The following is a 12,037-nucleotide window of genomic DNA, read 5'->3' as shown; positions in this document are numbered from 1 at the left end:
GCCTGGCCCCTGTGGTGTGACGGCTTACTGTCCCTGTGTCACTGCGCCTGGCCCCTGTGGTGTGACGGCTTACTGTCCCTGTGTCACTGCGCCTGGCCCCTGTGGTGTGATGGCTTACTGTCCCTGTGTCACCGCGCCTGGCCCCTGTGGTGTGACGGCTTACTGTCCCTGTGTCACCGCGCCTGGCCCCTGTGGTGTGGCGGCTTACTGTCCCTGTGTCACCTCGCCTGGCCCCTGTGGTGTGACGGCTTACTGTCCCTGTGTCACCGTGCCTGGCCCCTGTGGTGTGACGGCTTACTGTCCCTGTGTCACCGCGCCTGGCCCCTGTGGTGTGACGGCTTACTGTCCCTGTGTCACCGCGCCTGGCCCCTGTGGTGTGACGGCTTACTGTCCCTGTGTCACCGCGCCTGGCCCCTGTGGTGTGACGGCTTACTGTCCCTGTGTCACCTCGCCTGGCCCCTGTGGTGTGACGGCTTACTGTCCCTGTGTCACCGCGCCTGGCCCCTGTGGTGTGACGGCTTACTGTCCCTGTGTCACCGCGCCTGGCCCCTGTGGTGTGACGGCTTACTGTCCCTGTGTCACCGCGCCTGGCCCCTGTGGTGTGACGGCTTACTGTCCCTGTGTCACCTCGCCTGGCCCCTGTGGTGTGACGGCTTACTGTCCCTGTGTCACCTCGCCTGGCCCCTGTGGTGTGACGGCTTACTGTCCCTGTGTCACTGTGCCTGGCCCCTGTGGTGTGACGGCTTACTGTCCCTGTGTCACCGCGCCTGTCCCCTGTGGTGTGACGGCTTACTTTCCCTGTGTCACTGCGCCTGGCCCCTGTGGTGTGACGGCTTACTGTCCCTGTGTCACCGCGCCTGGCCCCTGTGGTGTGACGGCTTACTGTCCCTGTGTCACCGCGCCTGGCCCCTGTGGTGTGACGGCTTACTGTCCCTGTGTCACCGCGCCTGGCCCCTGTGGTGTGACGGCTTACTGTCCCTGTGTCACCTCGCCTGGCCCCTGTGGTGTGACGGCTTACTGTCCCTGTGTCACTGCGCCTGGCCCCTGTGGTGTGACGGCTTACTGTCCCTGTCTCACCTCGCCTGGCCCCTGTGGTGTGACGGCTTACTGTCCCTGTGTCACTGCGCCTGGCCCCTGTGGTGTGACGGCTTACTGTCTGTGTCACTGCGCCTGGCACCTGTGGTGACGGCTTACTGTCCCTGTGTCACCGCGCCTGGCACCTGTGGTGTGACGGCTTACTGTCCCTGTGTCACTGCGCCTGGCACCTGTGGTGACGGCTTACTGTCCCTGTGTCACCTCGCCTGGCCCCTCTGGTGTGACGGCTTACTGTCCATGTGTCACCTCGCCTGGCCCCTCTGGTGTGACGGCTTACTGTCCATGTGTCACCTCGCCTGGCCCCTCTGGTGTGATGGCTTACTGTCCCTGTGTCACTGCGCCTGGCACCTGTGGTGTGTCGGTTTACTGTCCCTGTGTCACTGTGCCTGGCACCTGTGGTGTGACGGCTTACTGTCCCTGTGTCACTGCGCCTGGCACCTGTGGTGTGACGGCTTACTGTCCCTGTCTCACCTCGCCTGGCCCCTGTGGTGTGATGGCTTACTGTCCCTGTGTCACTGCGCCTGGCCCCTGTGGTGTGACGGCTTACTGTCTGTGTCACTGCGCCTGGCACCTGTGGTGACGGCTTACTGTCCCTGTGTCACCGCGCCTGGCACCTGTGGTGTGACGGCTTACTGTCCCTGTGTCACTGCGCCTGGCACCTGTGGTGACGGCTTACTGTCCCTGTGTCACCTCGCCTGGCCCCTCTGGTGTGACGGCTTACTGTCCCTGTGTCACCTCGCCTGGCCCCTCTGGTGTGACGGCTTACTGTCCATGTGTCACCTCGCCTGGCCCCGGTGGTGTGATGGCTTACTGTCCCTGTGTCACTGCGCCTGGCACCTGTGGTGTGTCGGTTTACTGTCCCTGTGTCACTGTGCCTGGCACCTGTGGTGTGACGGCTTACTGTCCCTGTGTCACTGCGCCTGGCACCTGTGGTGTGACGGCTTACTGTCCCTGTGTCACTGCGTCTGGCACCTGTGGTGTGACGGCTTACTGTACCTGTGTCACTGCGCCTGGCACCTGTGGTGTGACGGCTTACTGTCCCTGTGTCACTGCGCCTGGCACCTGTGGTGTGACGGCTTACTGTCCCTGTGTCACCGCGCCTGGCACCTGTGGTGTGTCGGTTTACTGTCCCTGTGTCACTGTGCCTGGCACCTGTGGTGTGACGGCTTACTGTCCCTGTGTCACTGCGCCTGGCACCTGTGGTGTGACGGCTTACTGTCCCTGTGTCACTGCGCCTGGCACCTGTGGTGTGACGGCTGAAGCTTATTGACTCCCTGATTTCTCATTACTCTAGGATGGGACGCTGCGGCTCTGGCAATATGAGACTGGCGAGGAGATAGAGAGCTGGGAGATCAGCAGTATCCAGAGACCGGAAGACACGCAGGAGTACACAGTGAGTGTTATCACCCTCGGACGTCTTCTGCTTCTCTAATCATAGTATAATACTGACTGTGTTAGCATGGAGAGTAAGTGTACCGTGGGTATAACCTGTCAGCGCGGTGTCACGCAGTAGTTACACGTGGAGAGTAAGCGTACCGGGTGTATAACCTGCCAGCGCGGTGTCACACAGTAGTTAAACATGGAGAATAAGCGTACGAGGGGTATAACCTGCCAGCGCGGTGTCACACAGTAGTTACACATGGAGAATAAGCGTACCAGGTGTATAACCTGCCAGCGCGGTGTCACACAGTAGTTACACATGGAGAATAAGCGTACCGGGTGTACAACCTGCCAGCGCGGTGTCACACAGTAGTTACACATGGAGAATAAGCGTACGAGGGGTATAACCTGCCAGCGCGGTGTTACACAGTAGTTACACATGGAGAATACGCGTACCGGGGGTATAACCTGCCAGCGCGGTGTTACACATGGAGAATAAGCGTACCGGGTGTATAACCTGCCAGCGCGGTGTCACACAGTAGTTACACATGGAGAATAAGCGTACGGGGGGTATAACCTGCCAGCGCGGTGTCACACAGTAGTTACACATGGAGAATAAGCGTACCGGGTGTATAACCTGCCAGCGCGGTGTCACACAGTAGTTACACATGGAGAATACGCGTACGGGGGAACCTGCCAGCGCGGTGTCACACAGTAGTTACACATGGAGAATACGCGTACGGGGGAACCTGCCAGCGCGGTGTCACACAGTAGTTACACATGGAGAATAAGTGTACGGGGGGTATAACCTGCCAGCGCGGTATCACACAGTAGTTACACATGGAGAATAAGCGTACGGGGGGTATAACCTGCCAGCGCGGTGTCACACAGTAGTTACACATGGAGAATAAGTGTACCGGGTGTATAACCGGCCAGCGCGGTGTCACACAGTAGTTACACATGGAGAATACGCGTACCGGGGGTATAACCTGCCAGCGCGGTGTCACACAGTAGTTACACATGGAGAATAAGCGTACCGGGTGTATAACCTGCCAGCGCGGTGTCACACAGTAGTTACACATGGAGAATAAGCGTACCGGGTGTATAACCTGCCAGCGCGGTGTCACACAGTAGTTACACATGGAGAATAAGCGTACCGGGTGTATAACCTGCCAGCACGGTGTCACACAGTAGTTACACATGGAGAATACTCGTACCGGGTGTATAACCTGCCAGCGCGGTGTCACACAGTAGTTACACATGGAGAGTAAGTGTACCGGGGGTATAACCTGCCAGCGCGGTGTCACACAGTAGTTACACATGGAGAATACGCGTACCGGGGGTATAACCTGCCAGCGCGGTGTCACACAGTAGTTACACATGGAAAATACGCGTACCGGGTGTATAACCTGCCAGCGCGGTGTCACACAGTAGTTACACATGGAGAATACGCGTACCGGGTATATAACCTGCCAGCGCGGTGTCACACAGTAGTTACACATGGAGAATACGCGTACCGGGTATATAACCTGCCAGTGCGGTGTCACACAGTAGTTACACATGGAGAATAAGCGTACCGGGTGTATAACCTGCCAGCGCGGTGTCACACAGTAGTTACACATGGAGAATACGCGTACCGGGTGTATAACCTGCCAGCGCGGTGTCACACAGTAGTTACACATGGAGAATAAGTGTACCGGGTGTATAACCTGCCAGCGCGGTGTCACACAGTAGTTACACATGGAGAATAAGTGTACCGGGTGTATAACCTGCCAGCGCGGTGTCACACAGTAGTTACACATGGAGAATACGCGTACCGGGGGTATAACCTGCCAGCGCGGTGTCACACAGTAGTTACACATGGAGAATACGCGTACCGGGTGTATAACCTGCCAGCGCGGTGTCACACAGTAGTTACACATGGAGAATGAGTGTACCGGGTGTACAACCTGCCAGCGCAGTGTCACACAGTAGTTACACATGGAGAATAAGCGTACCTGGTGTATAACCTGCCAGCGTGGTGTCACACAGTAGTTACACATGGAGAATAAGCGTACCGGGTGTACAACCTGCCAGCGCGGTGTCACGTGGTAGTTACACATGGAGAATAAGCGTACCGGGTGTATAACCTGCCAGCGCAGTGTCACACGGTAGTTACACATGGAGAATAAGTGTACCGGGGGGTATAACCTGTCAGCGCGGTGTCACACGGTAGTTACACATGGAGAATGAGTGTACCGGGTGTACAACCTGCCAGCGCAGTGTCACACGGTAGTTACACATGGAGAATGAGTGTACCGGGTGTACAACCTGCCAGCGCAGTGTCACACAGTAGTTACACATGGAGAATAAGCGTACCGGGTGTATAACTTGCCAGCGCGGTGTCACACAGTAGTTACACATGGAGAGTAAGCGTACCGGGTGTATAACCTGCCAGCGTGGTGTCACACAGTAGTTACACATGGAGAGTAAGTGTACCGGGTGTATAACCTGCCAGCGCGGTGTCACACAGTAGTTACACATGGAGAATAAGCGTACCGGGTGTATAACCTGCCAGCGCGGTGTCACACAGTAGTTACACATGGAGAATACGCGTACCGGGGGTATAACCTGCCAGCGCGGTGTCACACAGTAGTTACACATGGAGAATACGCGTACCGGGGGTATAACCTGCCAGCGCGGTGTCACACAGTAGTTACACATGGAGAATAAGCGTACGGGGGGTATAACCTGCCAGCGTGGTGTCACACAGTAGTTACACATGGAGAATACGCGTTCCGGGTGTATAACCTGCCAGCGCGGTGTCACACAGTAGTTACACATGGAGAATAAGCGTACCGGGTGTATAACCTGCCAGCGCTGTGTCACACAGTAGTTACACATGGAGAATGAGTGTACGGGGGGTATAACCTGCCAGCGCGGTGTCACACAGTAGTTACACATGGAGAGTAAGTGTACCGGGTGTATAACCTGCCAGCGCGGTGTCACACAGTAGTTACACATGGAGAATGAATGTACCGGGTGTATAACCTGCCAGCGCGGTGTCACACAGTAGTTACACATGGAGAATACGCGTACCGGGGGTATAACCTGACAGCGCGGTGTCACACAGTAGTTACACATGGAGAATAAGCGTACTGGGTGTATAACCTGCCAGCGCAGTGTCACACAGTAGTTACACATGGAGAGTAAGTGTACCGGGGGTATAACCTGCCAGCGTGGTGTCACACAGTAGTTACACATGGAGAATAAGCGTACCGTGGGTATAACCTGCCAGCGCGGTGTCACGCCGTAGTTACACATGGAGAATGAGTGTACCGGGTGTACAACCTGCCAGCGCAGTGTCACACAGTAGTTACACATGGAGAATAAGCGTACCGGGTGTATAACCTGCCAGCCCGGTGTCACACAGTTGTTACACATGGAGAATGAATGTACCGGGTGTATAACCTGCCAGCGCTGTGTCACACGGTAGTTACACATGGAGAATACGCGTACCGGGTGTATAACCTGCCAGCGCGGTGTTACACATGGAGAATAAGCGTACCGGGGGTATAACCTGCCAGCGCGGTGTCACACAGTAGTTACACATGGAGAATAAGTGTACCGGGTGTATAACCTGCCAGCGCGGTGTCACACAGTAGTTACACATGGAGAATACGCGTACCGGGTGTATAACCTGCCAGCGCGGTGTCACACAGTAGTTACACATGGAGAATAAGTGTACCGGGTGTATAACCTGCCAGCGCGGAGTCACACAGTAGTTACACATGGAGAATAAGCGTATCGGGTGTATAACCTGCCAGCGCGGTATCACACAGTAGTTACACATGGAGAATAAGTGTACCGGGGGTATAACCTGCCAGTGCGGTGTCACACAGTAGTTACACATGGAGAATAAGCGTACCGGGTGTACAACCTGCCAGCGCGGTGTCACACAGTAGTTACACATGGAGAGTAAGCGTACCGGGTGTATAACCTGCCAGTGCGGTGTCACACAGTAGTTACACATGGAGAATAAGCGTACGGGGTGTATAACCTGCCAGCACGGTGTCACACAGTAGTTACACATGGAGAATAAGCGTACCGGGTGTATAACCTGCCAGCGCGGTATCACACAGTAGTTACACATGGAGAATAAGCGTACCGGGTGTATAACCTGCCAGCGCGGTGTCACACAGTAGTTACACATGGAGAGTAAGTGTACCGGGTGTATAACCTGCCAGCGCGGTGTCACATAGTAGTTACACATGGAGAATGAATTTACCGGGTGTATAACCTGCCAGCGCGGTGTCACACAGTAGTTACACATGGAGAATGAATGTACCGGGGGTATAACCTGCCAGCGCAGTGTCACACAGTAGTTACACATGGAGAATAAGCGTACCGGGTGTATAACCTGCCAGCGCGGTGTCACACAGTAGTTACACATGGAGAATAAGCGTACCGGGGGTATAACCTGCCAGCGCGGTGTCACGCAGTAGTTACACATGGAGAGTAAGTGTACCGGGGGTATAACCTGCCAGCGCAGTGTCACACAATAGTTACACATGGAGAATAAGTGTAACGGGGGGTATAACCTGTCAGCGCGGTGTCACACAGTAGTTACACATGGAGAATGAGTGTACCGGGTGTACAACCTGCCAGCGCAGTGTCACACAGTAGTTACACATGGAGAATGAGTGTACCGGGGGTATAACCTGCCAGCGCAGTGTCACGCAGTAGTTACACATGGAGAGTAAGTGTACCGGGGGTATAACCTGCCAGCGCAGTGTCACACAATAGTTACACATGGAGAATAAGTGTAACGGGGGGTATAACCTGTCAGCGCGGTGTCACACAGTAGTTACACATGGAGAATGAGTGTACCGGGTGTACAACCTGCCAGCGCAGTGTCACACAGTAGTTACACATGGAGAATAAGCGTACCGGGTGTATAACTTGCCAGCGCGGTGTCACACAGTAGTTACACATGGAGAGTAAGCGTACCGGGTGTATAACCTGCCAGCGTGGTGTCACACAGTAGTTACACATGGAGAATAAGCGTACCGGGTGTATAACTTGCCAGCGCGGTTTCACACAGTAGTTACACATGGAGAGTAAGCGTACCGGGTGTATAACCTGCCAGCGTGGTGTCACACAGTAGTTACACATGGAGAGTAAGTGTACCGGGTGTATAACCTGCCAGCGCGGTGTCACACAGTAGTTACACATGGAGAATAAGCGTACCGGGTGTATAACCTGCCAGCGCGGTGTCACACAGTAGTTACACATGGAGAATAAGCGTACCGGGTGTATAACCTGCCAGCGCGGTGTCACACAGTAGTTACACATGGAGAATACGCGTACCGGGGGTATAACCTGCCAGCGCGGTGTCACACAGTAGTTACACATGGAGAATAAGCGTACCGGGGGTATAACCTGCCAGCGCGGTGTCACACAGTAGTTACACATGGAGAATAAGCGTACCGGGTGTATAACCTGCCAGCGTGGTGTCACACAGTAGTTACACATGGAGAATAAGTGTACCGGGTGTATAACCTGCCAGCGCGGTGTCACACAGTAGTTACACATGGAGAATGAGTGTACCTGGTGTATAACCTGCCAGCGCGGTGTCACACAGTAGTTACACATGGAGAGTAAGCGTACTGGGTGTATAACCTGCCAGCGCGGTGTCACGCAGTAGTTACACATGGAGAGTAAGCGTACTGGGTGTATAACCTGCCAGCGCAGTGTCACACAGTAGTTACACATGGAGAATGAGTGTACCGGGTGTATAATCTGCCAGCGTGGTGTCACACTGTAGTTACACATAGAGAGTAAGTGTACCGGGTGTATAACCTGCCAGCGCATTGTCACACAGTAGTTACACATGGAGAATAAGCGTACCGGGTGTATAACCTGCCAGTGCGGTGTCACACAGTAGTTACACATGGAGAATAAGTGTACCGGGTGTATAACCTGCCAGCGCGGTGTCACACAGTAGTTAAACATGGAGAATGAGTGTACCGGGTGTATAACCTGCCAGCGTGGTGTCACACAGTAGTTACACATGGAGAACGGGTGTATAACCTGCCAGCGCGGTGTCACACAGTAGTTACACATGGAGAATGAGTGTACCGGGTGTATAACCTGCCAGCGCGGTGTCACACAGTAGTTACACATGGAGAATGAGTGTACCGGGTGTATAACCTGCCAGCGTGGTGTCACACAGTAGTTACACATGGAGAATAAGCGTACCGGGTGTATAACCTGCCAGCGCGGTGTCACACGGTAGTTACACATGGAGAATAAGCGTACCGGGTGTATAACCTGCCAGCGCGGTGTCACACGGTAGTTACACATGGAGAATAAGCGTACCTGGTGTATAACCTGCCAGCGCGGTGTCACGCAGTAGTTACACATGGAGAATACGCGTACCGGGTGTATAACCTGCCAGCGCGGTGTCACACAGTAGTTACACATGGAGAATAAGTGTACCGGGTGTATAACCTGCCAGCGCGGTGTCACACAGTAGTTACACATGGAGAATAAGTGTACCGGGTGTATAACCTGCCAGCGCGGTGTTACACATGGAGAATACGCGTACCGGGGGTATAACCTGCCAGCGCGGTGTCACACAGTAGTTACACATGGAGAATACGCGTACCGGGTGTATAACCTGCCAGCGCGGTGTCACACAGTAGTTACACATGGAGAGTAAGCGTACCGGGTGTATAACCTGCCAGCGCGGTGTCACACAGTAGTTACACATGGAGAATAAGTGTACCGGGGGTATAACCTGCCAGCGCGGTGTCACACAGTATTTACACATGGAGAATAAGCGTACCGGGTGTATAACCTGCCAGCGCGGTGTCACACAGTAGTTACACATGGAGAATACGCTTACCGGGTGTATAACCTGCCAGCGCGGGGTCACACAGTAGTTACACATGGAGAGTAAGCGTACCGGGTGTATAACCTGCCAGCGCGGTGTCACACAGTAGTTACACATGGAGAATAAGCGTACCGGGGATATAACCTGCCTGCGCGGTGTCACACAGTAGTTACACATGGAGAATGAGTGTACCGGGTGTATAACCTGCCAGCGCGGTGTCACACAGTAGTTACACATTGAGAATACGCGTACCGGGGGTATAACCTGCCAGCGCGGTGTCACACAGTAGTTACACATGGAGAATAAGCGTACTGGGTGTATAACCTGCCAGCGCGGTGTCACACAGTAGTTAAACATGGAGAATACGCTTACCGGGTGTATAACCTGCCAGCGCGGTGTCACACAGTAGTTACACATGGAGAATAAGCGTACCGGGGGTATAACCTGCCAGCGCAGTGTCACACAGTAGTTACACATGGAGAATAAGCGTACCGGGTGTATAACCTGCCAGCGTGGTGTCACACAGTAGTTACACATGGAGAATAAGCGTACCGGGTGTACAACCTGCCAGCGCGGTGTCACGTGGTAGTTACACATGGAGAATAAGCGTACCGGGTGTATAACCTGCCAGCGCAGTGTCACACGGTAGTTACACATGGAGAATAAGTGTACCGGGGGGTATAACCTGTCAGCGCGGTGTCACACGGTAGTTACACATGGAGAATGAGTGTACCGGGTGTACAACCTGCCAGCGCAGTGTCACACAGTAGTTACACATGGAGAATAAGCGTACCGGGTGTATAACTTGCCAGCGCGGTGTCACACAGTAGCTACACATAGAGAGTAAGCGTACCGGGTGTATAACCTGCCAGCGTGGTGTCACACAGTAGTTACACATGGAGAGTAAGTGTACCAGGTGTATAACCTGCCAGCGCGGTGTCACACAGTAGTTACACATGGAGAATAAGCGTACCGGGTGTATAACCTGCCAGCGCGGTGTCACACAGTAGTTACACATGGAGAATACGCGTACCGGGGGTATAACCTGCCAGCGCGGTGTCACACAGTAGTTACACATGGAGAATAAGCGTACTGGGTGTATAACCTGCCAGCGCTGTGTCACACAGTAGTTACACATGGAGAATGAGTGTACCGGGTGTATAACCTGCCAGCGCGGTGTCACACAGTAGTTACACATGGAGAATGAATGTACCGGGTGTATAACCTGCCAGCGCGGTGTCACACAGTAGTTACACATGGAGAATACGCGTACCGGGGGTATAACCTGCCAGCGCGGTGTCACACAGTAGTTACACATGGAGAATAAGCGTACTGGGTGTATAACCTGCCAGCGCAGTGTCACACAGTAGTTACACATGGAGAGTAAGTGTACCGGGGGTATAACCTGCCAGCGTGGTGTCACACAGTAGTTACACATGGAGAATAAGCGTACCGTGGGTATAACCTGCCAGCGCGGTGTCACGCCGTAGTTACACATGGAGAATGAGTGTACCGGGTGTACAACCTGCCAGCGCAGTGTCACACAGTAGTTACACATGGAGAATAAGCGTACCGGGTGTATAACCTGCCAGCCCGGTGTCACACAGTTGTTACACATGGAGAATGAATGTACCGGGTGTATAACCTGCCAGCGCTGTGTCACACGGTAGTTACACATGGAGAATACGCGTACCGGGTGTATAACCTGCCAGCGCGGTGTTACACATGGAGAATAAGCGTACCGGGGGTATAACCTGCCAGCGCGGTGTCACACAGTAGTTACACATGGAGAATAAGTGTACCGGGTGTATAACCTGCCAGCGCGGTGTCACACAGTAGTTACACATGGAGAATACGCGTACCGGGTGTATAACCTGCCAGCGCGGTGTCACACAGTAGTTACACATGGAGAATAAGTGTACCGGGTGTATAACCTGCCAGCGCGGAGTCACACAGTAGTTACACATGGAGAATAAGCGTATCGGGTGTATAACCTGCCAGCGCGGTATCACACAGTAGTTACACATGGAGAATAAGTGTACCGGGGGTATAACCTGCCAGTGCGGTGTCACACAGTAGTTACACATGGAGAATAAGCGTACCGGGTGTACAACCTGCCAGCGCGGTGTCACACAGTAGTTACACATGGAGAGTAAGCGTACCGGGTGTATAACCTGCCAGTGCGGTGTCACACAGTAGTTACACATGGAGAATAAGCGTACGGGGTGTATAACCTGCCAGCGCGGTGTCACACAGTAGTTACACATGGAGAATAAGCGTACCGGGTGTATAACCTGCCAGCGCTGTATCACACAGTAGTTACACATGGAGAATAAGCGTACCGGGTGTATAACCTGCCAGCGCGGTGTCACACAGTAGTTACACATGGAGAGTAAGTGTACCGGGTGTATAACCTGCCAGCGCGGTGTCACATAGTAGTTACACATGGAGAATGAATGTACCGGGTGTATAACCTGCCAGCGCGGTGTCACACAGTAGTTACACATGGAGAATGAATGTACCGGGGGTATAACCTGCCAGCGCAGTGTCACACAGTAGTTACACATGGAGAATAAGCGTACCGGGTGTATAACCTGCCAGCGCGGTGTCACACAGTAGTTACACATGGAGAATAAGCGTACCGGGGGTATAACCTGCCAGCGCGGTGTCACGCAGTAGTTACAC

At 54.0% G+C, this 12,037-nt stretch overlaps 1 protein-coding gene across 3 annotated transcripts in view; it reads left to right on the top strand.

The window, feature by feature from the left end:
• The window catches only part of WDR4 (WDR4 tRNA N7-guanosine methyltransferase non-catalytic subunit), a 189,701-nt gene that overhangs the window by 118,682 nt on the left and 58,982 nt on the right, over positions 1-12,037 (top strand). For all 3 annotated transcript variants that reach the window (XM_083171428.1, XM_083171427.1, XM_083171429.1), the window contains exon 8: positions 2,390-2,488. In XM_083171428.1, coding sequence (XP_083027554.1) covers positions 2,390-2,488 — 99 coding nt within the window. The remainder of the gene's footprint in view (positions 1-2,389; positions 2,489-12,037) is intronic.

The sequence above is a fragment of the Crinia signifera genome, chromosome 2 (assembly GCF_055691185.1).
Source record: "Crinia signifera chromosome 2, ASM5569118v1, whole genome shotgun sequence".
NCBI lineage: Eukaryota > Metazoa > Chordata > Amphibia > Anura > Myobatrachidae > Crinia > Crinia signifera.
Note: the sequence above shows the minus strand (reverse complement) of the source record. Positions and strands in the feature narration are given on the sequence as shown.